We start from the raw sequence: 27014 nt of genomic DNA, 5'->3' as shown, positions 1-27014 counted from the left end.
GGCTTGGGAAGGAGGAATTTATGCACAAACCAAAAACGAATGACGACGTAGCCTCAATACTGCCTTACCAGTTTCCCGTGACGTCGTAAATTTTGACATCTGGTAAGGGCTTGTTAAGTAGCTATTATTTAAAAAAAAAGACAATTAGAGATTGTACTGCGTTTCTCAGCACCAATGCTAGAGATGCATGGGGAATTTTGGTATTTTCTAAATTCTTCTTTCCATAGCTCGTTGCGTCGTCCTCAATTTGAGTAGAACCCTTTTGGAGGGTAACGAAGAGGGTTCTACTCAAATTGAGGACGACGCAACGAGCTATGGAAAGAAGAATGATGAGTGTAACGTTAAGGGGATAAGAAGAGAGCAGATTGGGTGAGGGAACAAACGCGAGTTAATGACATCTTAGTTGAAATCAAGAAAAAGAAATGGGCATGGGCAGGACATGTAATGAGGAGGGAAGATAACCGATGGTCATTAAGGGTTACGGACTGGATTCCAAGGGAAGGGAAGCGTAGCAGGGGGCGGCAGAAATTTAGGTGGGCGGATGAGGCTAAGAAGTTTGCAGGGACGACATGGCCACAATTAGTACATGACCGGGGTTGTTGGAGAAGTATGGGAGAGGCCTTTGCCCTGCAGTGGGCGTAACCAGGCTGCTGATGATGATGGTGGACTGCGGGGTTTCAGTCTATTGTAGTAAGCGTGAGGCTTTTCTCGATTTAGAACACATGCTTTCGCGCTGCTTGGCATTGGCCGGTGATGGTCCTCGAGGCGAACAGTGGTGGCAGCGGACGCTGTACAGTGAAGTGCTGTTGGAACAACTCAGGGCTGTCCAGAGGGCCCGTGAGGCGGCAGAGGGGCTCAGCCTCTCTGTCTCGACGTGGGAGTGGCCCGCATCAGACCCAGACTGATCCCTCAGGACCTAAATAAAGTCCTTCATACCATACCATATCGTAATCGTCGGTGATTTTTTCTTCCTTTCGTCGGCGTTTGCATTTGCGCTCTTTCCAAAAGTACAAATAATGGGACAGTTTTTACGTTTGAACATTTTGCATAATCTGTAAAAAACGTGGAGGATGCTTAAGTTTCGCTTTTAAGAGTATAACGCGACAGCATTCAGACATCCCTGACTGCTTCTCACGCTTCTGCGCAACTGCAGCTTATGTAACCGTAATGTTTACCGGGAAACGCTGGCGGCGAAAGCTGTGTACGAGGGCGAGCTTTCTCATAGAAACTCGGGCTCTTGCATGCGCCGATCCCGGAGTTAGTGCACAGCTGTGCCAAAAAAATCGCCATCATTTTCAGGTTTCTGTCATTGTTTCGCAGTTTTAATATGTAAGTCTGAGAAAGTACGCGCTGCCTGTATTTTCTTTCATGACATTTCTTTGTGGGCTGTCATTCTCAAATTTCAGAACAATAAGTTTGTCAAGAATGCAAAATAAGGTATGAGCAACTTTTGTAATAGAATGTTAGGGCAATATAACCCGTATATACCGCGTGTCATATAGCAAGGCGTGGCATATAGGTATACCTAGATACATATGGAAATTTTCTCTGCCGGACAACTCCGCCGACGCCGACATAAAATATTGTGCGACAACTTCAATTGCTTTAAATTTACACCCTAAAATTCGGCTGCAGTACCGGAACTGTTTCTTTCGGGACGTCCCGGAAGCTTTGGAGAAAAGCAAATAATGAAATCAGTCCTACTCCAACTTTTTTAATTGGGAGGAATGTACGGCGTCCACACGACCGAATCCGGGGGAATTTTGGCGTATGCCTTTTATTCCCTCCGTTGGTGAGGGCTGCTCATCCCGAAGCGTAGAGGGACGTAGCCACTGAAGGCCTTCGTGTGCTTGGCCACGCACGTCCCTAAACTGTCCGGACTTCACGGGTTGGAGAATGAGCATATCGCGCTTGTCCATGGCATCGTGGGTCACGTACCTACTTCAAAAGCGCTACGTTTTGGGCGAGTTGGCTGTACATGGTTCTTATTAGACTTTTGCGCACACAAAGACAGGACGATGAACGAAGAAGAGACACACAACATGCGCAAACGTCAACTGACTTTTATTGTGACAGCGAAAGATATAAACGCTTCCACAATCAGGAAAAAAAAACAGGAACGCAAGAAAACAAACAAAAACATGTGCGAAAGCTTCATAGCCACATGTGCCGGAGAAACCAAAATTTGTCACTGTCATACTTTTTCACCATCCAGAAGCCTTACTTCCTTATCACTCACTGCTATAGACGGGGCACTCACAACTCTGATCATGCCGAAGAATTTCTCTGGCCTCGACCATCTCCCTGGTTAACCAATTTATGTGAGAAAATAATATTGTGCATCTGTTAAAGATAGGATAATTATGTTGGCAATTAGGTTTGTCGAAAGCGCTTGAAAAGTCATATCATCACCTAATGAAGCAAAGTTTTCACTCGCAGGTATTGAGGTTGAGAGAGGCAGGTTTCCCAAAACAGCTTGTTGTAGCAGTCGCTGAAAGCATGTACCACAAAAATAAAAATGAGGCAAGGCTGGAAACTGCACAACGCGCCGCAGAAATAGCAAAGAAGACAGAAGAAAAGATAAAACGGTCATTTCATACTTCCATAAGATTTCACATCACCTAAAGCAGGTAGGATCTCGCTCTGACGTCAAAGTCATGTTCTCGGCTCCCCAAGACTTTGCAGGAAAAGCTGCTCAATTAAGAATGAGACACCAAAATGCATGATAAAGCATCAAGCAAGTTCGTTACATGCAAAGAAGACGTAGTGTATCGGTTTCCTTTGTTGTGCTGCAAGTGTTATATCGGCCAAACCAGCCCATGCGTAAACGACAGGCTATCAGAACATCGCCGCAAGGTAAAACAAGGCAACGAAGGCCACATGGCAGAACACTGCAAGTCATGCAATGGTTCTTATCCTATCTTCAACAGATGCACACGATATTATTTTCTCACATAAATCGGTTAGCCATGGGAGATAGTCAAGGCCAGATAAATTCTTCGTCATGATCAGAGGTGTGTGAGTGCCCCGTCTGTAGCATTGAGCGATAAGGAAGTGAGGTTTCTGGATGATGAAAAGGTATAACAGTGACAAGTTTTGGTTTCTTCGACACATGTGGCTTTGCAGTTCTCGCGCGTGTTTTTGTTTGTTTTCTTGCATTCCTGTTTTTTTCCTGATTGTGGAAGCGTATATATATGTCGCTGTCACACTAAAAGCCAGTTGAAGTTTGCGCATGTTGTGTGTCCCTTCTTCGTTCGACGTCCGGTCTTTGTGCGCGGAAAAGTCTAATAAGAACCATGTGCCTACTTCGTCGGTTACGTGCTATTAAAATACTGACTCTCGCATTCCACGCTAATTAGTGGCCGTCAGACGTGCGCAGCATCGACCGCCTGGCGCCATAGAAGGGCATCCTCATTCATGAGTACACTAACTCAAACTGGTTCCACGCTCATTTCACAGGTGTGCGATACATAGTGAGTGCAGACGGCTGTGACTGGGCATCATTGACCGGGCTGCCTTGAGCACTTGTGTTTTAATGTGGTAAACACCAGCGCTTCAATGTCTTTATGAATCCTTTACTTTGTCACGTGTTCAAACTTAATGAATTCTGAGTTTGTCATGTGTTATGCATAGGCTGATATGTTCTGTACACGTGCTACTCGTGTCGTTGCAGATATGTTGCAAATATATCAGCAGAAATGCATTGCGTTTCGTTGCACATTGCTTCGCTAAGAGCAATTCAGCCTCCGGGTGACGCTTTATTAGGTGGTGGATTGAGAGAGGTGCAGAGTAGTTTGCCTTAAAGAATTGAAGCAGAGCACAGACATCTGCAGGAGCCGGAAACTACTGAGTGACGCAGCCTTCAAAAAAATTTAAAGCGGCTATTTCACCGCAAATTTCGACAGATTTCTGCAACAGATCACGTTGCCGAACGCCGATCGGGGGCTAAAGCTCCGATGAATGTATGAGTGCGTATGTAGCGAATGTCACCAACGTATGAGGTGGTTACAGCGCGCACACATAGAGTGCAGACAGAGTTCATAAGCAATGCGGAAAACCCAAATTATTCACGGCGTATCAGCTGTAGATGTCGAGAAGAACCGTGTGCGGTACGGCATAGTACACATGTCGAATGCTTCCGGATCTGCGCTCCTCTGGAAATGCAGCCGACGATGGCACCCACATGTGCGCATTATTGGAAAGGGTCACTGCGTCGTATACGTGAGGGCCTATAAATCCTGTTGCAGAATCTTCTGGACAGGAGATTCGACCATGGCTGCTATTCGGCGCCTTGCACCCATCTTGGCGGCGTTCATCGCCTGGGCTTCGACTTGGACCTGCTACACCGCCGAAGATGAACTGGATCTACAGGCCCGGATGACTCCCGTAAGACGGCGATGATTGAACTGCCTAATTCGCCAATTTCAACGGGAACCTATTGCACCAAAAAGCCTTTTATTGCGATAGCAATTATGGGCAGGTTTGAGAGATTGGACTACCGACAGCCAAATTGGGCTACTTATAAGGGGTTGGCGTCGAAAATACGAGTTGGCTACATGCCTGTATTTGGGATATTTTTGTGTTAAGGACTTCCGAGTTCCCAGGACGCGCCAACGTTGACAAAATTCGGGAACGCCGGTTTATGAAAACAAACCCAAAGCTCATTGCTGCTACAAAGATATGTAGGCAATCTTGAAGGCTGTGCTTTTAGGTATCACAACTGATTAGAAACGACGAGAAATGTCTAGTGATGAATAGTAATGACTAAAGTCACTGCTAATGATTACGAAATGACCAATATGTCTAACGACGGCTTGTACTGACCACAATTGATTACAAATGGCTAAAATGCTTAGTAATGACAAGTAATGACTAATAATGACTGAACTGATTTGTAATGACTACTGATGGCTATGATATGACCAACATGTCCAACGACGGCTTGTAAGGACCACAATTGATTACAAATGATTAAGCATGCTTAGCAGTGAGCAGTAATGACTAATAATGACTGCTAGTAACTACGAAATGACTAATATATCTAATGACAACTTGTAACACTACAATTCATGAGAATTGGCTAAAGATACTTAGTAATGACCAGTAATGACTAATAATGACCGAAGTCGCTTGTAATGAATACTAATGACTGCGATATGACAAACATGTCCAGCAACGGCTTGTATGACCACAGTTGTACACAAACGACTAAAAATTCCTAATAGTGAGCAGCAATGACTAAAAGAAAGAAGAGAAAGAGAAGAGGCAACGAGAAAGAGGCGAATGATAAGAGGAGGAAGAGTAGGCTTTTGACGTTCACCTCTTAAGAGAGATCTTAAGAGACCCTGTGATTTTTATACATGTTGTTTCATTAACAACAAAAGCATAACCAAAGAATGACATCTATATTTCATTATTTGAAACGTTTTACTTGTTAGTGATGTCAATTAACCCTTACCCGTCCAAAAGCATTACACATCCCATCATGCTTTAGACACCAGAACACTATCTTTATGCATGCCATCTTCATAGTCTTGCTGGTTCGCCCGATGCACTTCAGTGATTCAAAAAGTGGAAACCTCGAAGAAACGTTTCATGACTGTTTGAGCGCGGCACTCTGAAGAAACCTGAGTAATAATTCAGTCAAGAACTTAAGACCTGATCTCAGCAATGTTGGCGGATGAATTGCTGAGCATCTATTTTGCACATGTAGCATAAAGAAAGTTATAGCATACATATAGTTAAAGATACACGGAACATCACGGGACGTCGAAAGCTCACCTGGGGGGTCGTATAATTGCTGCAGCGATAAATATTGGCATTTCCAGCGAAAGCGATAGCAAGGTGTATCATTGCGCTGAAGGAACTTTAGATTTTAGCGCGATAAGACTGAGCCCGGCAGCGTATACATAGCAGACAGGAGACGAGGTCGAATGAAAACTGTTGACAATAATGGGCGCCACAGTAAAGTATTATATCGATTTAGTTTCACGTTCATCTCCGTTCCACTGATACGAGTGCATGCACCGCGGCACTGCATACGAACACCGCTGCTCAGTAAGAAAGCTAATGCGTTTGCGCACAAGGCTCATGACATGCAGCAGCGGAAGTCAGAACGCTGCTCTGGATACGGCAAAAGCGATTGAGTGCCAAGTGACGGCCATTGGCGTCCTGGCTTTTGCAGGCAAACGCGCTGCTCGGTTGTGGAAACCTAATCCACCACGCGTGGGCCGCACATCCACGTCGATGACAGCCCGACGGTGCCAACTGTGATTTCTGGAACGCCAATCCCCATGAAAAATGAAAACTTAGCTGGAAAATGTGCACGGCACCCAGCGCCAAAGAACAACGTCTGATGTGTCCCATTGGTGGGCCTGGAAAATGCGATGCACTGTGCAATAGGAATGTGTAATGTAATCCAGGAACCTCCACCAAGTGTAATGAGATTTAATTACAAAATAGATAATCAGTGGGACCCTTCGATTATGCAGTCTCGGAGTCAGCAACTGCAGAGCCGCGAGCTCTGCAGCTGTAGATGTGGTGACATGGGAAGTCTTGAACCACTGGGTTATTCTCATTGTTGGTATAACTACAGCGCCACCGGAACTGGTTGATGTAGTTGATCCATAAGTATAAACGTGTGTGCAGTCACTGTATTTCTCGTAGAAGAGAAATAAAGTTAGTTGATTTAATGCTGATGACGGCAAGTTAGACGTTTCATGAAGGCCTGGAATTGTAAGGTTTAATTGAGTATGGCTCACACACCATGGAGGAATAGAAGATCTCGCTGCAGGTGCATAACCTGGCCTGAGAGAGGCCCGGTGCGTGAAGACAGTAGCACTGAATCTCGTGTGGGGCCTATCTACTGGGAGACTTGCGAGGTGGTGAGTAGGGGTTCGAGCGAAGTGTCTCATGTGCACACGCATTGTTTCAATGGTAATGTGTGTTCTAAGAGTGGAATCTTGAGCGACTGCAATAACTTCAGTCATTGACGCACTCCGCGGTAGACCATGGTATATCTTGAGGGCTTGGATGCTTTAGATTATATTCAGGTTAGTTCTGCAGGGGTTGGACACGACCGGTAAGCTGTACCGCAGGAATCCAATAAAGAGGACATTGTACAGTTGCAGCATAGATTGTGTTGGCACTCCCCAGGTCTTTCCTGCTAGGAAATTAAACATATGGCAAATTCCTGTCAAGCGTTTTCTAACATAATTCACATGAGGGGTCCAAGAGAGATTTCTGTGAATGACCACCCCCGAGAATTTGTGACTTGTGCTGTATAAGAACAGTTGTCTGTCGACGGATATCACGTATTGAGACATTGATTTCCTGGTAAACGCCACCACTCCACACTTTTCACATGATATATGAACTTCTTGTTCTCGAAGGTAGGATGATGTCGAAGTGGCTGCCTTCTGAAGCCGCGCGCGAAGCTCCGGTCGTGTCACACCCGACGTCCAAATGCGAATGTCGTCTGCATAGATGGAGAGCTTAACGGTGCACGGCAGGATGTCGGCGAGTCCAGTGAGTGCTATACTGAAGAGCGTTGGGCTCAGTACTCTGCCCTGAGGCACCCTACGGTTACTGTAATGGTGGGAGGTCGGGCCATCCTCGGTAAGTACGAAAAAGGATCTCTTATGCAAATAGCTACTTATCCAGAAATAGACCTTGCCGCCAAGTCCTACTGCATCTAACGTGTTGAACATCGCCCCGTGCGTTACGTTATCGTACGCTTTTTTAACAACCAGAAACAGGGCAACAGATAATTTTTTTGCGGGACTTCTGGTGTTCGACGTACGTCAGCAAGTCGATAACGTTGTCTATGAAATAATGGCCACGCCTGAAACCGGCCACTGCATTTGGATATACCTGGAAATGTTCGACGTGCCAGTCTAGCCATGCTAGAACCATCCTCTCCATTAGTTTTCCGATGCAACTGGCAAGCGCAATTGGTCGGTATGATGCAATGTCTACAGGCGACTTGCCAAGCTTGGGCAGCGGAATTAGGTGACTGGTCATCCATTCTTGGGGAGCCGTACCAGTCTGCCAGGAGCTGCTGAACAAGAGAAGGAGCACTTTCTGAGCATCTTCGCCAAGATTACATAGGGCACGGTCGGTTATACCGTCGAGTCCTGGTGAAGATTAACGCGTGCACAAGGCAAGTGCAGCTTCGAGTTCGTCCACGAAGAAAGGAATGTCCATGCGGGGGTCGCGTGAAATCGGTGAGTGGTGGAGTGTCGATGTTCCAGCGGAACTAGTTTCGCCAGCAATCCTCCTGCAGAAAGCTTCCGCGATGTCAATCTCGCTGCATTATTGGTGAAGGGCCAAAGACTTAAAAGGGTGGCGCTGCTGAGGGGTTCCACGGAGACCACGAACAGTTCTCCATGTGTGAGACAAAGGTTCTCATGGATCCAATGACTCGTAGAATGACATCCTTCTTTGCGATGCACGCTTGTCCATGCGACGCTGAATTTTCTTTTGAGTCCTTCCGGCCAACCCCAAATCATGTACAGACTTCATGCGCCTGTATCTTCGCTCTGCACGGCGACGAATTGCACGAAGCTTCTCCACTTCAAAGTCGTATTCGGTGCGTGTATACGTTCCCTGAAGCGAATGTGTGGCAGCCTCTAGCGCACCATTTATGACTTCCTCTAAGCCAGAGGACAAGTCATCTCAATATCCAAGTATTATAAACTGCACCTGTGGGGACATCTAATGTGGACCGTACTGGTGTGTTGCACACGGCTCTGAAACATCCCCTTACTTGTAGCGCGGGAGCTTCGCGAAACGCTCGTCAGCATTGAGACACTTTAACGTATGTTGTAAACTCACATTACATCCCTACTCTTCTGTTGATCAAACATGCGCAGTTTACACAGCTATCCTGTAAATTTTATATGAATAGTTAGGGATTTGCAAATGTTGCCCGCCAGTCTCAGTGATTTTCCACATTTCTCATTTTTCGAGGGGCCATCAATCAGAACTTCGCTTCATACAATCAATGAAATTCGGCTTTCTCTGCTAATAACCAAATTGCACGGAAGTGGTGCAAGTGGTCGCGTATTTATAGCCTTTCCGCTTTTGGCATGCATCTGAACAAATCATTCTTTTAAGAGTTCCTTCATTACGACTTGGCTGGCTTTGCGGGTTTAATAACTTGATTACTGGTCTGGCCTCCAGGTAAGCTGCCCACCTTGCGCAACTCGGAGTGGTTTGGCGTTGGGCTAGTCGCGGTTCAAGGTACTGACAAATTCTTGCGCTGCAAATATTCAGAAATACAGCCCAAAAAATCTAAAAGCACCGAAATGCCGTCAAGTGCATTTTGACCATACGCATCATTTATTACTGTGCGAGTTGCATTACCTTTGTTTAAGTCCTGGCACAGCAATTATTTTCCACGCTGTGTATCTCTGTGAGCACAAGGAGGTCACAAATCTAGTATTGTGTTAAATATATTTTAAAATGAAGCGTTTTTATTTGAGCTCTTTCGGCCGTTCTCGTGATTGGTGGCCTATGCTCAGTGGTCGGTGTTCTGCTTCGGCAGAAAAAGCGCACGTTCGTTCGCTTCCTCTCACTCTCTCTCTCTGCCTGGCTCTCTCTAGCCCTCTCGTTCAGTCTCTCACTCGTTCGCTCACTCCTGCTGTTGCTTACAATGAGCGTCGTCGTAGATTGTTGCTGCACGATTTCCTCTCTCCCAACCCTCATCGCAGTGCGAGCTGATCAGATACTTCGACTACCCCGAGGAACGCCAGTGGGGGCCAGACGGAGCAGACGTGCCTCACATCGGCTCCACCGAAACCCGATTTACGCCGTTCTAATGACCGTAGGACAACAGCCAAGATATCGATTGGACTATACTCGACGAGATCTACACCCAGACATCATTTTCAAACCGGTAGGTGAATTTTTTACCTTAATATCGAAGTTTGAAGATCCGAAGCGGGCGCAGCTGCGTCAGGTAACAAACGCGGCAAGAACGCTCACAGAAACGCACGGCGTTCGCTACGCCTAGGCGTGGTCTATGAGACCGCCGCCGCCTCAACGATAGAGAAAATGTCTGAGAAGGCATCTCAAGAGCCAACGACGGCTACCGGCACAACACCGGCACCAATGTGCTCCGCCTCAGGGCAATCACTGAATGATTATAACGAACAATCTTCATCCACTGAGATGGAACACGAGTTCGACAAGAACCTCACCGAAACCGACCAGACAAAGGCCGACCGCACTGGCGGTAGTTGGCACATTGTGGAATCACAAAGGGCTAAGAAACTACGTAAGAAGAACGAAAAAGGCAAGGAAACCCCATCTCAGAAGCAACGCGGCTCACCTAGTCAGGCAAACTTCGCGAGAGGGGAACGCGACGACCATCCATATGGTGTGGCTGAGAACCAAGGAAATCGCTTCCACCATCCAAAGCGCAAACCTCTGCCATCACTACCAAAGGATGATGTAAAAATCATCATGCGTCCCACAAAGGGATTAACTATCAAAGACATACTAATACCAACCTTGGCGAGTGCCATTCTCAAGGCAAGCCAACCAATCCAAGACCATCTCTGTCGAACTCAAGATGGACCCGTGAAGCGAGAGAGAATCACAGGAATGGATTTCATCCTCCGCACTCGCCCCGGATCGAACATTATAATTCTATCGGTGAGCAGCACGGAAGTGGCCAACGTACTCCGCCGCATCACGCTACTCGAATTGAGCGGACGCGTGCACCAATTCAACACATACGTTGCTGACCCCGACAACTGCTATCGAGGTGTGGTTCATGGCATTCCAGCGGACACACCCATGGAACATTTACTAGCCAACATGCGAGTACGGACACACGGAGTTCAAATCGAACGAGCTCGGATGCTAGGCAAGTCATCCACGGCGCTCATCACGTTCACCGGTGGCTCCCTTCCCAAATGTATTTATTACATGGGAGGAGAGATGCGACTCCATCCATACAAGCCCACTGTTCAAATATGCACGGAATGTTTCCAAGCGGGACACCGACCGGATGTGTGCCCCCACCCGATCAACATCTGCAAAAAATGCGGCCTGAAGGATCCCCCCGCCCTTGGACACGAGTGTGTGCTCAAATGCGCCGTGTGCGGGGCGGCAGGCCACGAGACTGGCAGCAACCAGTGTCCACAGAAACTAAAGAACATTCGTTCCAAGAACACCAATCGTCAGTCCCGCTCACGAGAGCGAGTGGGCCAGAAGAAACTGCGATGGTTCAGCTCAGAGAACGAGGAAGAGAGCCATCGCCACAAATCCACATCTCCTAACGGCAAAAGAAGTAGGAGCCCATCCAGGGAGCTGACCAGGGCCGCACAAGCGCCAGTGCCCCCGCAGCACCAGCAGTCACAAAAGCCTCAGGTGAGCTGGGCCACGGTTGTATCTCCCAATGCTTCACAACACACACCAAACACACAGCGAGATACCGGTTATGAAATACTTAAACAGGAAAACGCTCAGCTACGCGCACAACTTCGAGACGAGGAACGCAAACGACAGCGATCCGACGAGAAAATTAAGGAGTTAGAGGAACGCCTCACACGAAAAATACAACAGCTTGAGGGAGGGAGGGAGGGAAAACTTTTGAGTCTTTCGAGAGTTTCGCGGTTATGAGGTCTCCGTCGTCTTCATCTTCTTGGCGCTGGCGACTGGAGACTTCTCTTCAGCAAGGGTGGGCCCCTATTCCAGGGCTCCACTGAGTCGCGCTGCATCGCTCGCGTGCTGCACTAGGGCCCTTTGGGCCGTGAGCTCGCTGCTGGTGAGCCGACTCTCCCATTGCTCCGCACTCGGGTGTTCGTCTTTGTGGAATGCTTTGTTGCGTTCGCACTCCCAGGTGATGTGGTAAAGTGTAGGTTTGGCACCGCACCAAGGGCAGGTGGCCCTGTATTGCGTCGGAAACATCTTATTAAGCACGTGTAAGTTGGGGAAGGAGTTTGTCTGCAGTCTGCGCCAGCTGGTCGCTTCCTCCTTTGAGAGGTCTTTGTGTGGTGGCGGATATCTAATTCTAGTTCCTCTATGTAAGTTTAGGGTCTCTGCGTATCCCCCCTCGCAAGCCTGTAGGTGGGTCTCCGGGGCATTCGACCACCCAGCTCGGAACGCTTCACCTCGAGCTAGGCTGTCTGCCCTTTCGTTCCCCACTATGCCTACGTGACCCGGGATCCAGATTAGTTTGTGTCGGGGCTTTTCCTTCTCGGCGGAGGTGGCTCCGCTGAGTATTCTGAGGGCAGTTTTGCTGATTCTGCCTCTCGTGTAGTTTCTGCACACCTCTTTTGAGTCCGTCAGTATGTTGAGAGATCGGCCTGTTCTATAACCTTCCGCTGCCGCCAGCGCTACGGCAATCTCCTCGGCCTCCGCTGTGCCAGCGACCTTTGCTGTGGCATACGTGATCGGGTTTCCTTCCCTATTAACCACTACCGTCGCGGCTACGCGTTCTCTTCCGTGTGGATATACGGCGGCGTCCGTGTATACTGTATTGTCTAGCTGGGCTAGCGTTCTCTCAACATATTCGGCCCTAGCATTTCGCCTGTTTTCGTGTAAGTTGGGATCCATATTTTTTGGCAGTGGTCCCACATTAATGGTTTTTCTGAGGTGGTCCGGTACGTCCGCGTATCTGTCTGCCAGTCCGCTCGTATCCCGACCCAACCTCCTCAGGAGCGCTCGTCCCGTAGGGTTGCCTCTGAGTCTCGCGGTTTGCGTACCCAGCAGAGCCTCGGCGAGCTCGCTGAAGGTGTTGCTGATGCCCAGCTGGAGCAACTTCTCGTTGAATCAGATCGTAGACAATCGGCCACAGAACCGACGCAAATCACCTCATATACGAACACTCTCGCACGTAGTGAACCAAAATCACCAACACCACAAACACCGAATACCGAAGCGCCACCCGCAATGGCCCAAATCCAACTATTATTGGCAGAAACCTCTAAATCACTAATGCAAGAGATGATAACCCTTGTGAATCAGAAACTCCTCGATTTCCAATCACAAATGCTGGTAGAATTCGAGAAGCACAAACAACAAGTGACGGAGCAGCTAAAGACCGCAGCCAAAACCACAACCACTAAGAAACGCGCCATAGCAGTCGGCGCCGGATCGGCCAAGACCAAGACGGCCCACCGCATAATTGATACGGACGGCTCGGACACCGAGATGTCAAAAGCATAAATAACGAGTGGGAACCATGGCTACTACACTTAAAGATAAAACAAAACCAAACAACCCGGAACGATTAGAGATCTGGCAATGGAACTGCCGATCCTTCGCTAGAAAGGCGGCAGCCCTCCAGCAATTTATTAAAAGCTCTCAGGTAGCTCCGGACATAATATGCCTTCAGGAGGTTGGGCCCAAACCGGCACGACTACAGGGCTATTATGTTCTGAGCGACCCCCAAAGTCCTAAAGTTGCCACGCTGGTGAGCAAGACAATCACGGCACAAATGATATTCCTCCCCCAACGTACCGGGGAAACAAATTCCGTAACTATCAGCGTGCTACCGCGGAAAAGAGGCAAAGCACACAGCATCATAACAAACATTTACAGCCCTCCTAAAAGCAAAGGTCTGGACCTACCCCAAATTTTATCGGACACTAAGACCATAGCGGGAACCAAGGACAGGACGGTGATATTAGGCGATTTCAACGCGCCACATACAATGTGGGGCTACGCGTCCACATCCCCTAAAGGAGCCCTACTTGAGCAATCGGTTGAGAACCTCGGGATGCAGACAGCAAACCACATAGGCACGCCCACACGCACAGGTAACAGCGTGAGCAGGGACACAACACCCGATCGCGCGTACACGCTAAACATCAAAGACGCACAGTGGACATCGCTAAACGAAAACTTGGGAAGTGATCATGATCTGATTCGTATTTCACTCTCGACCCCCAAATTACGTAGAACGATTGGCACAACGAAATTAACCGACTGGTCAAAATACAGGGAGCTCCAACGGAACCTGGACACAGCAACGACTCCCGACAACATACAAGAATGGACAAAACTCATCCAGTCAACACACAAGGACACTACCAAAACCATCGAGCGTACGTCGGACGCCCCCGTGGTCGATTCCCACCTAGTAAACTTGTGGGACGAAAGACACAGATTAGTTAAGCGTTGGAAAAAGCAACGCCTTAACAAACAGCTACGTGCCCGCATAACACTTCTGGCGGAGGAGGCGCAACGACACGCTGACGAATTAGCGAAAAACGATTGGGCTACGTTCTGCGGGTCCCTCTCGGGGACCTTGGGAACGGCTGGCGCGTGGCGCATACTTAGTGGAATGCTTGACCCGGATAGCACACGCACGGAAAACAACAAACGACTCCAAATCATATCGGACAGTTTTCCAGGCACAGACGCGGAACTACTAGAGAAACTGAAAGAACGATACATAGGACCACCATTAAACACAGACGCCCCAAACGAGACGCGACCATACCTTGGAAAGGCGAATTCCAAATTAGATGAACCTTTCACATATGCAGAAGTCTTTGAGGCAGCTCAAGCAGCCGCCAAAAACTCGGCTCCTGGCCCTGATGCCATCACGAACGCGATGCTTCGGAACCTGGACGCTGGAGTCCTGACTAAAATCACAGAAGTATTCAACGGCGAGAGCTGGCTCAAAGGCCAATTGCCCCCGGAATGGAAACACGCTAAAATTATCATGATCCCCAAACCTAAAAAGACCCCCTCAATAGGCGCTCTGAGGCCCATTTCTCTCACGTCCTGCCTGGGTAAACTGTACGAACGAGTAGTACAAACAAGACTGCAGCGGTACCTCGAAGAAATAAGATGGTTTCCAAACACCATGATAGGGTTCCGTACGGGGCTATCCTGTCAAGACGCATTCTTACTGATCAGAGAAGAAGTTATAGCTAACATCGCCCGCGGAGAGGAAAGGCTAGTGCTCGCACTAGACCTCAAGGGCGCATTTGATAACGTTTCGCACAAAACAATATTGGAGGAACTCGAATTGACGGGATGTGGAGAACGAACGTACAACTACGTGCGGGCTTTTCTCGCCAACCGCACCGCCACGATAGGAATCGGTCAAATCACTTCCCAAAAGTTCAATATGCCCAGTAGAGGAACACCCCAAGGGGCAATAATCTCACCTTTGCTGTTCAATATGGCGATGTGTCGCCTGGCGCGACAGCTGGACCAAATCCCCGATTTGGGTTACACACTGTACGCAGACGACATAACGCTATGGGCAGCAAGGGGCTCTATGGGACACAAAGAACAAGTGCTACAGCAAGCAGCCGAGGAAGTAGACAAATTCTCGAGGAGTAGTGGCCTCAAATGTGCCCCCGAAAAATCGCAGGTCATTCGGGTACACTCGAGGGGCTACATATCCAACGGGCCTGTCAACATCGTTGTGGAAGGACACACGGTCCAAGAAGTTAAGGCGATGCGTATTATGGGTTTCTGGCTCCAAAGCAGCGGAAACGCATCCCACACCATCAAAACATTGAAAACCACCGCAAATAACATTGCGCAAATGATCCGTCGTGTAACTTATAGGAAAGTGGGCATGCAAGAACACGACACGCTGAGGCTCGTCCAAGCACTAGTAATAAGCCGAGTCACGTACGGCCTGCCCTACCACTTCCTTAGTCGCGAGGAGGAAAGGCAGGTCGACATTATAATAAGATCAGCATATAAAGCGGCCCTCGGACTACCCAAGGGGACGCCCACAGATCGCCTGCTAGCCTTAGGAGTACACAACACATTCGAAGAACTAAAACAAGCCACACTAATCTCCCAGAGGGAACGCTTGAGCTACACTCACGCAGGACGGGCCCTACTGACAAGGGTACGTATTTCCCCACACCCACAATTTATCAGCGAACAGTTATTACCACTACCACCCTCAACACGAGCTCGAATAACAGTCGCACCCATACCCAAAAACATGCACCCTGAATACAATAAAGCAAGGCGAAAAGCACGTGTACAACATATTAGAACAATGTATGAAAATAATCCCACGTACAACACAATATACACAGACGCAGCCGCGTATTCGAACGTGCACTCGAACGCCAGTGATGCCCAAATGAACATCAGGAGGTACGCAGTGGCAATCATCGACACGAAAGCACGGCAACCATTTACGGCTTCCGTTAGGGCAGGTACTCCCGCGGCTGCCGAAACTTTCGCCGTGGCAATGGCCCTCGCTCACGCGGAACGCACGCAAAAGAGCGTCACCATAATAACAGATTCACAAGAAGCATGTCGCCTTTTTCTCAAGGGCCACGTGACCAAAACATGTCACTCAATAATACCGACGAAATTCGCCCATCATCACCGGATCCTATGGTGTCCAGGTCATACAGGCCTTGAGGGGAACGAACTGGCCGATTCGCTAGCCCGAGGTATTATTAACCGGGCCGACTCGACTGGCACGGTCCCAGGTAGCCACTGCAATGACCCCTATCCAACGAATGCCCGGGAGATTCTCGCTCATCAGCGTGCAACTAGAAAAAAGTACCCTCCCCCTCATCCACAACTCAGTGGAGAGGAAGCCGCCAGCTGGCGCAAAATTCAGACTGGGGTATTCCCCCACCTTAAATTACAGAATGCCATGTTCCCCACTCGCTACAGGCCCGACTGCCCGTGGTGCGGAGGCATACCAACACTACAACACATTACTTGGGATTGTGAATCACACCCGTTTGATAAAACACACCACACAATGGAGCAATGGGAGGCACAGCTAACCAGCTCAGACCTGGCGGGACAACAGTCCTACATAACACAGGTCAAGCGGGCGGCCGAGGCCAGCGGGGCCTTGGACTAAAGGGTCTCCGACCACTGCACGTAAATCGTTTATAAATAAAAGTTTCTCTCTCTCTCGACTACCCCTGCGAAATCAGCTACGCCACCACGGACGACGGTTACGTCCTGGAAGTGGACAGGGTGCCACATGGACGGCAGGGTGACGCAGCGGCTGCGGAGGAGCAGAACGGGACCCGTCGCCACCCCGTGCTGTTTGTGCCGCCGCTCTTTAGCGGCTCGGACGTATGGTTTCTTAACTACCCTTCGCAGGCCCCAGGCAAGTGCTCGACCTCTTCATGTACCATTTGCAGAATCATGATGGGCATCGAATGCAACAGGACTTAATTTATTTGTGAAATAGTGAGGCTGGAATCTTACTGCACGCAACTTGACACTTGTGATTGGCCCGTTGCTACAAGTTCGAAATATATGTGCAAAGTTCTTTGAAATACTTTCAATGGAAGATTTCATACGCTAGACGTCTGGGAGTTTTCTCTCTTTGACATAGAGGGTTCACTTCCTTTAGTGTTTCCGATTTTATCTTACAACAGGCACGTACTCTTAAACTGGATATACATATGCCTGCCTAGTTCGTAGACATGTCATATAGTTGACGTTTTCATATCCGAGGTACTGTTAGAGAGCCGTGCATGGAGTACATGTTTGTTATAAGCGCGACCAAACTCAATGAATAATTTAAAGATATAGATATTCTATACTGCTGCCTTTTAAGATTCTGAATGTTCAAAAAAATGTGGCGGAACTATACTCCCAATAGAGTAGAAATGATTGGCAGCAGAAGTGGTTAAGTAAGCACTCAACCAACATCAGGCACGTACCCAAGATTTCTTTTCGGGAGTGGGGGGGCCAACCCAAGGTAACATTTCTGTACAAATGAGTGGGGGGGGGGGAGGCTACTTTTGCTAGGGCAAATGTGAATAATGCCCACCGTTCGCCATAAGAACACGTAAACCCGGAAAGGAAAAATGAAATAACGTGTATTTCACAGGTATACGCCTGCGAGATAGACATCTCCTTTATTGACAAACAAGGAACCACATCAAGTGGACTCGTGCAGGAAAGAAGCGCAGGAAGAACACTGGCAAGAACAAGTAAACAAGCGAAAGTGTAAAATAAGGATTTCTAGCAGCGTTTTTAAAATTTTCTCTGGAGAAATACAGAGAAATATATATTTGCGGAACAATAAGAGCTCTTTGGGATCCCTCGTTTATTGCTCTACCAAGTTAAGTGCCAAAAGAGACTCGTATCTTTACTTGGAAAGTTGCGTAACGATGCGTGGCTGCCAGTGCCGTACAACCGCGTAGAGCGCAGGACGCTGCGTTTCTAGACGTACTGCGCCCACCGCGGAAGGTTAGAAAAACACCCACATAAGCATAGCAGAGAAGTGGCTACGTCAAAAGGTTAGACTGATAGCTGTAGAAGCGCCATTCAACACCCACGGAATTCTTCTTCACTTTCGGCGGCGTTTTCTCTACTTCCTATTTAAATAAAAAGATGTTCATCCATAAATAATTTCACAAGCCAAGGGTAAATTTGTTAATTTTTGTTTTTCGTTCCTGTTTGGCTGGTGCTTCAGCTCTCTCCCTGAGTAGATCGCTTAGTTTCTCAACTCCTTGCGACTCTTTTTTCCAGTTGCAACCTTTGCATGCAAAGTGCTGTGCAAGTAGAGAAAAACCAGACGAGTTAACGGGTGACATTCATATTCCTTATGGGTTTAACGGTTATTGCAGGGTTTGATCATGGACGCTGTTTCGCGAGATTTTGTTTTCCATCTTATCTAATCTATTTCGCGGGTATATGGTTCCGAGGATATGCCAGCGTCGCGGCGAGCCGTCACTCGAAGAAATAATGAAGCAAAAGGAAAAGTTTATTTATATATTTAGATACCTTCCGCACCCGTGGGCATTACAGAAGGGAGTGGAATGCATGAAAAACAAATGTTATACCACAGAAATTCGGCAATACAGAAAACAAAAACAGAAACAACAGTTAACTATGTTGCAGCAAAATGCAAATTACTGAAAATAAACAATAACTTCAATAAGAGATTTGAGCACGTCAGTGTCGGTAATTGCGGCAATTGAGGTGGGCAGGCAGTTTCAATCCTCATTTGTCTTAGGATTGAATGAGTAAAAATACGAGTTGGAGAAAACGGGACGCCCGCTTTATGAAGGTGATCTCCACGGGATAAAATGAACTCTAGCTCTGATATAAGGACTTATTTAGGATGGCAATTATGACAAATTTTGTAACAGAGTGATAACCGGGGCACTTTTTTTCGTAAGGAAAGAAGAGAAAGGTTCAAAGTAGCTTTCATGGTGGGCGCACTACACAGACGAGAGTAGTTGTGAAGTATGATCTTGCGCTGCGATTTTGCACTGATTCCAAAGTTTGAATGATACACTCAAGACCGGGATCCCGCACCGAGGATGCATATTCCAGCTTTGCGCGTATGAGCGATTTATGGAGTAAAAATTTTAATGAGGGTGGTGTCACAGAGAAATTGCGCCTTAAGCAACCAAGCATGCGACTGGCATTGTTGGCAACGCAACTGGCTTTGTCTCCGGCCGCAACTCGTTCCACGAGCATGCAGACCAGCCGACTACGAATTCAATCGCTTTCCTGGTCCGTGGATCAGTATAAACAAAGAAGGTTCAAATAACCATGGAACAGTGGTGCGCGTGCACGTTGCAATAGATGATGACAACTGAACGCATCTCGAGTTAGTCGCGCGGGCACCGAATCGATGAGAAAACTGGCCTTCAGACGCCAAGAGATGCCAAACTACTGCCATCTAAAAGGAGTGAAAGAGGCAGCAAAATTTTGACCGCCGATTAGCTGTGAAGTCTCAAGTTTGATTTGGTGGCGCTTTAGGAATGTGTGTGAGGAGAGGCGGCGCGGGTTCGGGGGGGGGGGGGGTTATGCCACTTAGTTTCGGAGGGGGGGGGGGGCCCTTGAGTACGTGCCTGAACAACATACTGTCGGTTCACTGCGTCAAGCGAAGAAAAATGATGTGTTTAAAGCGCTTCGGTCGAATACTGCATGAGGAGGTCGAGTCCAACGCTAAACCATCCTATCGCATTCAATGTTTCGCCGTCGGGCGAAAATGCCAATTAAAGAATTGTTACTTCATTAATGGACGATGTAACGAAATTTTGCAGGCTTCCTGTTCGCCGACGCTGGCTTAGACGTATGGTCAATGAACTCGAGGGAAGTGGAACGGTACTCTAACCACACGACCCTGTCCAAGGACGACCCTCAATACTGGAACTTCAGGCAAGTCACGATGTGTTTCTACGATCCATAATGGGGCCGAGGATATAAGATTATTATTACGGGGTTCGACTACGACGTGGATTGACCTAATCGCACCGAATCCAACGACTAGACAGTTCACTCTGGCGAAATATAGCCCTGATACCCAAGGGACAACAGAAAACAAGGACACGAGCATAGAAGCAAGAACAGGTTCGTGGAAAAAACTCGAATATAATGGGTACTTCTCAGAATACCGTAAGCTATTTTTAAGAATCGCCTGTGGCAAATAACAGAATTCTATTCCTTGGACTGGTCCATTCGCTGAGGGGGGACATTGCTTGCACGCTAAACACAAATACGTATTGCAATAATAACAAGGAAATTCACAAATTATCTTTTTACCTAATTAGCATGCGGCACACATTGGAATTTACAAATTGCAGCTGGTGAGATTCTAATGCATATACCCTTGAAAAGAATTCTGTGGACGACACCATTTTTCGAGAAATGCACCACCAAACTTGCGATCAAATGCACCCCTTAACTCCACTTGCTAGCTCTGCGCTCGCGTCGTCATTATTTATCATCACTTGTGTATTACGCAGTTCTTCATCAGCTTGGAATACCAACTCGGCGCACATATATTTTTTGCTTTCGAAACCGTTCACGCTGCGATAATGCGCATGACGACAGGGCTGCTATTCTGAAGCAAGCTTTCGTATTATAGTGAAATATCTTGCAAGAGTTTTTCGACCTTCATATTACCCAAGTGCCATCCTTTCGCTTGCAAAGAGCGCATGGTGCAGTTTATTAAACTTCCAAGACACGTTTCATTGCTCCTTAAACCCAAGGAAACCTGCACACTGTTCCTAATGAAAGAAGATTATACCACGAGGGTTGCAATGTGGGCTTGTTGGTAATGCATCTTCAAGGGGAGTATGGTAGCGCGATTATAGATTATACCTGTTCACTTTATTTCTGACCACGCAGTGTACAATCGTACAAGAAAGCAATGAAATGTTGTTTTAGATAAAACGTAACTGGTAAATCAAACAATTAATTACAAGGGCGCTTACTGAACCATAAAATTCTTAAACATCACTCCAGCACATCAAGAACGCTACCATTTAGGCATTGCCTTATGCTTGCCGCGCTTGAAGCAGAATTAGGACCCGTATACATGCGTTATTCACTGTTTTAATGAAGAAACATCATAAAGGGGGGTGCGGTATAGAAAACTTGCAAGGGACAGCTGCTCATGGCACAATGTTTCGTAGGTATGGGTATAGGCCGGCTGCCTTGTGAAGGGCGGCGTAACTGTGTTCACGTTATTCCCAATCCCGACGCGCAGTTTCGACGAGATCGGACGCTACGACGTTGCTGCCGGAGTCGATCACGTGCTCAACGCTACCGGTGCGGAGAGGCTGACGCTCGTCGGCTTGTCGCAGGGCGTCACCAGCATTCTTGTTTTGCTGTCCACGCGACCGGAGTACAACGACAAGGTAACCACGTGGTCGATGTGCGACAAACTGTAAACAAATTATGCAGATCTCACGCGTATGTGAAATGTTCATGTGAAGCGAATTTTTCGTAGGCGCGTAATCAAATCCCATACAAATATCTAACTTCTACACAGAGCTTTGCAGCAGTGACCACGTGACTGCCCCGCAAGAGGCGAGGACGTTCACCAGGTGACCAACGCGACCACGGATTCACAGTTCCGGGAATGGATAATTTCGCTATGATGCTGTCTTCTGTGTCGGCACACTTCTCCATTGCCCTTTTCCCTATAGGATCAGACCATTTCATTCTGCGAGAATATGACGAGCAGAGGCGCCAAAGGCCGGGAAAGTCGTCCTAGCAGGTGTATCAGTGGTCCATTATCATCTTAACCACCTCGATGGCCACTATTTCCAACGGCAGCTAGGGCTGAAGCGCAGCAGCTCTAGAACTGCCAGTTTGGCTTGTAGCACTGCGAAGAAGAGCAGGTTTTCAGTCCTCAATAAATATCCGTCCAGGCCTTCCTATCCCTTGGTTACACGACAGGAAGTTTGAACGGTTGAGAATTCAGCGCTAAAGAACACAGGGACAGATACAAATAGTACACATGACGGGCGCCCGTCATGTTCTATGTGTCTCTGTCGCTGTGCGTTTGAGCACTGCTTTCCCAACCATCCGCTATGAACCAACTCGTACAGATCAAAGCCACGACGGGCGCCCGTCACGTGTACTATGTGTATCTCTCCCTATGGGTTTTAGCGCTGCTTTCATAACGGTTCAGCATGACAGAACTGGTCTTCATCAAATTCATGATGGGCGCCCGTCATGTGTACAATGTGTCGCTGTCCCTTTTCTTTTGAGCGCTGTTTTATCAACCATCCGTCATCATCATCATCATCAGCCTGGTTACGCCCACTGCAGGGCAAAGGCCTCTCCCATACTTCTCCAACAACCCCGGTCATGTACTGATTGTGGCCATGTCGCTCTGCAAACTTCTTAATCTCATCCGCCCACCTAACTTTCTGCCACCCCCTGCTACGCTTCCCTTCCCTTGGAATCCAGTCCGCAACCCTTAATGACCATCGGTTATCTTCCCTCCTCATTACATGTCCTGCCCATGCCCATTTCTTTTCCTTGATTTCAACTACGATGTCATTAACTCGCGTTTGTTCCCTTACCCAATCTGCTCTTTTCTTATCCCTTAACGTTACACCCATCATTCTTCTTTCCATAGCTCGTTGCGTCGTCCTCAATTTAAGTCCGAACTGTCTCAACCATTCATCACGAAGCAACTCGTACAAATGAAAGTCACGACGGGCGCCAGTCATTTGCACTATGGGTCTCTGGGCTTGTGTTTTTGAGCGCTACTTTCTCAACCATTCGACCATATAAACAACTCGTTTTAATGAAACTTCTGCTTGAACGGAAAGCTGCCCTTTCATAAAGAAGTTATCCGCCTGAAGGCGTATGCTTGCTTTATTGAGGCTATTCCCCTAACGTTTCTTGTTTTGCATCGTAATTCGATAGACTGCAGACCTGGCCCCTAGCGAATTTGTAAGGAAAGTGCAGATGAGGCGCATATCAGCAGATAGGCTACATGAGTGTCGTCGTGTGCGTGAGCTAATCGGCGAGCAGTAAAGGCGCAGAAGCAGCGCCTCGCATAACCAGCCACCATCAGGACGGTCTGGTCATTGTGAACAAGGTCCCGGTATGAGAGGCGACACGTCTTAGATTCTTTTCTTTTAATGTTTTTGCTGGGCGTCCGTAATACCCTTGACTATGAGCATTCCCGACCAGGCGACTTTTCGTGGAAGTGTTGATTTCAATGTCGAGGAGGGTTCGCCGAATAGCTTCGCATTAATAAGGCTCCACATAAAGAATGCCGCGAATCTAAACGTGTAAAAAAACGTAACAGGCACTAGGTTCTCATGATGTATCCCGTGATGATACCACCTATCGTGCGGCAACTATGACTAGTACTACTATTGAATTGAAATTGCTTGCGCTACTGTTACTGAACTACAACTAATTCTTCCACTACCACGTCTGGCGGCTGCTATTGATTCTATCACGGCTGCAATTGCTGCTGAAGCTACCAAATACTGCTGCCTTTGCTCAAAGTTCAGTGGAGAAGCGTCTAGCCAACGTTTCGACAAGGGGACGTAACTTCCTCAGGGCGTAGACACGTGCTTATGTGACAACGCTGGCTCTGGATGCTTCCTTTGTTTTGTACCACTGTTAACCACTACTGCTAACTAGTGTTATAGCTGGCGCGGCAATTTTAAAACGCCCATAACACAAAGTGTCCGCAGAAATTCATGCCACGGGTAAATGAGCGCGGTCAGGGAGAAGGAAGCGGCTTTCAATAAATACAAGGTCGGTTTTTGTTGCACTTACAGGTCGACCTGGTTGTCGCATACGGTCCTGTTGCTAACCTCTCTCACGTGAAGCCGCCACTTTCGGTTGTGATACCCATCGCACCTTTACTCCCGGTGAGTGCTTTGAAAAGTGGAGCGCAGCTATCACATGGCCTGCACGTACCAATTATCAGAAGTGATAATAAATGTCACAACGACACGGCATATAGTCTAATAATGAATCAGATATTCTCTGGAACCGCCGTTTTGTTTTTTTATCACGCCGTACATTATTTAAATCCATGGAGAGCTCTAGCGGGCTGTTCCCTGAATGTAAATCATCCATGGCGTGATAAGCGTACCTGGGTTTACGACAAAAAAAAAAAACACTCCATGCCAGATTTTAGACCGGCATCCGGTTTTTAGCCAGAGAACCTTTATTCTGGAAATGCTAAACGATGTATTGGAGAATATATCCCAGCTCACATATTCACAGAGAATCAGCTCCTAGCTCGACGTTCGCTGAAACTGCTAAAACGTTGATACAAAAGTGTAGTGCATGGAAAACACGTTTTGCATAATCGATCGCCGAAGAATCGACGTAACCTACTTCATGAGGATGTTCGTTTGCTTCTGCGATGGCCAAACAGATTGAAGAACCCTAATCTTAGATTTCTTTGTATTTTTTTTCGACTTGAACTTCTGTATAAGCTGTTTCGATCTTCGAATTTGGCTTACTAAGCACTTTTGTGACAGGGTAACCGAAGAGCCGCGTCTAGGGAATATCATTTCTAACACGCATTTGCCAAACGTGAACTTCTTTTCTTTATTGTATGGTGTTTAGGAGATCTCGCCTTTAATTGGCGCCGGCTGCTCCTTTTCACATAAAGATTAAAGAAAAAAGAATAAATCCTAAGGAAAGTATTGAAATAATAACAACCGAAATTCCAGTAACATAAGCACACTAATGTCACAATATAACTGAAAGACTGCTTTAAATAATAAAAACACAAAGTCCAGTCAAGTAAGTAAATTAATGCCACACTAAAACTGAAAGACAACTAAGATACACAGCAACACAAAGTACAGTCACATATATGCACTAAAGTAAGCATAAAGTCCGGTCACTTAGCGAATAAGAAATCACGGATTATATTCACGTATAGTTACAAAAAAGAGACAGGTATTGGATTGGCGAAATTTGGGTAAAAGAAAAAAGATCGAATGCGCTTTCACATTTAAACTCTACTCAATAATTTCCGAAAATATTGCTCGCTTCTAGAAACCTCTGAAGGGACAGTAACGCTCGTTTTGGAATGGGTATGTTGGCCAAGGACCTAAGATCTTCCTGAGCCTGAACGGCCTGCGATGTAATGCCACTAAATCATGTGCCATGCGTTGTCTGTGTGTGTCGCGTCGCGGACATTGTAGCAGAAGATGCTGTACATCTCCATCAGTGTGGCCGAAAGTGCATTCCGCACTATCAGCTCTTGAAACTTCTTTAAGAAAGTGTTTTGCATACGCGCTACGGAGCCGCAGACTGTGAATCAGCGTTTCAAAGGCTCTGGTTGTATTTAACATGGACGGGATTTTAAGTTGAAGTGATGGGTCAATGTGTGATGAAACTGAAGATTTCGAGTTCTGATCAAACCACATCACTTTGCAACCACGGGCTGATATCTGTCTTAGTATGCGGCTCAATACGCCTTGTGTTAGAGGGAGACCATGTGTGGCGTTATTTAGATGCACTTGTCTGGCTGCCTCATCAGCCCCAGGGATACGGCAGTGGCCAGGTGTCCATTGGAACATTACTGTGCGATTCTATTCACTTGGTTTTGTGAGTTCCTTAAGTATCTCGCTGACTGAAACGTGAACCTCTTGCATGAGTTCGCGTACACTTGCATCCCTAACCCAAATTTTGATATGTAGTGTGGGTGCCCTTATCTTTCGCATAAACAAACATGGTGGCACCCAACGAAGTGGAGAAATGTTCTTTGCAGTATACCAGGGTAGAGGCTGTTGCGAGTGGGTCGTGGTTCGTAACGTCGGAGAATGCGTAACGCACGAAAGTAGGAAAGGGAGGACAGGCACGAGTAAAAATCATATGTAAAGAGCGCAAGTGAAGAGTTTAATCGCAGTTAAGCCGAGAAATAATAGAAGTGGAGCACATTCACAATCTAAGTGACAGGTGGGTAACCATCCCTTTCTTCGCTCTGTCACGACCTGAGTGAGATTTCCTGGCCGAGCGCAGGACAACCGTGGGCACGTGAAATTATATGACATATCAATGATGTGCAGGTTCTGCATATCCCCCTTTTCTGTGTGCTTTCCTGTTCACCGCGCATATGTAGTATGCTCGTCCGCAAATAAGGATCAGATGGAAGTTAGCCCTCCTTACTCTTCTCTATCCTTAACCTACTATTTTTGTGCGCTACGCAAACTCCGCCGTTATGAACTTTGCAGTAAGCTCCGCCGAGACAAGCCTCTCCGGTACATCTGTAAATCATATGATTTGTTCTCATCTCACGTGACTTACAAATATTGAGCGAGATCGGTTGACGATGCGAGAACTCAGCCCTAAAGTGGGAAGATTTGGTCTCGCGTACCTTTGTCTGGATTGCCTTGGCTCGTGACGGCATGTGATTTGCGTTGGTTTCGCGTTGACAGCATTGGCAGTTATTCTACCTTAGCAAAAAACTGCGCGAGGAAGACGAAGACGAGCTAGAGAGAAAGAACAAATCCTAGTTAACACTAACACTAGCTCGTCTGCGTCTTTTTCGCGCAGTTTTCTTGTCAAGATGGAACCACACCAACTAGCCCAGCTCTCAGTTTTCATGAGTGGGCAATGATTGTCTTTCAGCTAGGGGCTGAAACATGCAACAAGTACGCGTATTGTAATAATTCGTGATTTTCTTCGTGAAACAGTAGTTCTAAAATTTCATTTTGTTTCCGCAAATGCAGTGCAAGCACGCGATGTTAACGCGCGCCGGGAATCACATGTAGTAATAGGCGACCGCACCAAGGTACACCCGGAAAGGTGAAGCGGTCGCTGGATGGAAAACCTCCAGCTTGGGTTTC

General features: G+C 47.4%; 3 protein-coding genes across 12 annotated transcripts in view; 2 read left to right on the top strand and 1 right to left on the bottom strand.

Annotated features, from left to right (window-relative positions):
• LOC135917927 (uncharacterized) overlaps positions 1-27014 on the bottom strand; it is a 166889-nt gene that overhangs the window by 13856 nt on the left and 126019 nt on the right. The window lies entirely within an intron of this gene.
• LOC139050664 (uncharacterized) lies at positions 9976-17066 on the top strand. Its single transcript, XM_070527259.1, has 2 exons — positions 9976-11379; positions 16899-17066. The coding sequence occupies exons 1-2, from the start codon at positions 10057-10059 to the stop codon at positions 16962-16964; spliced, it is 1389 nt and encodes a 462-aa protein (XP_070383360.1). The 5' UTR covers positions 9976-10056; the 3' UTR covers positions 16965-17066.
• Positions 20021-27014, top strand: part of LOC135917906 (gastric triacylglycerol lipase-like) — a 59785-nt gene continuing 52791 nt past the window's right edge. The window contains exons 1-3 of the mRNA XM_070527596.1: positions 20021-20097; positions 21431-21581; positions 23979-24071. Of these exons, the coding sequence (XP_070383697.1) occupies positions 20021-20097; positions 21431-21581; positions 23979-24071 (321 nt within the window). The remainder of the gene's footprint in view (positions 20098-21430; positions 21582-23978; positions 24072-27014) is intronic.

Source organism: Dermacentor albipictus, chromosome 10 (genome assembly GCF_038994185.2).
Source record: "Dermacentor albipictus isolate Rhodes 1998 colony chromosome 10, USDA_Dalb.pri_finalv2, whole genome shotgun sequence".
In the NCBI taxonomy this organism is placed as follows: Eukaryota; Metazoa; Arthropoda; class Arachnida; order Ixodida; family Ixodidae; genus Dermacentor; species Dermacentor albipictus.
This window is presented reverse-complemented; position numbering and strand designations above follow the sequence as displayed.

Excerpts from the sequence above, each read along its gene's own strand:
- LOC139050664 (XM_070527259.1), top strand. The coding sequence starts at position 10,057 with ATGTCTGAGAAGGCATCTCAAGAGCCAACGACGGCTACCGGCACAACA. Across the intron at positions 11,380-16,898 it reads AGCAGTCACAAAAGCCTCAG|CTACGCCACCACGGACGACG; the intron begins GTGAGCTGGGCC and ends CTGCGAAATCAG.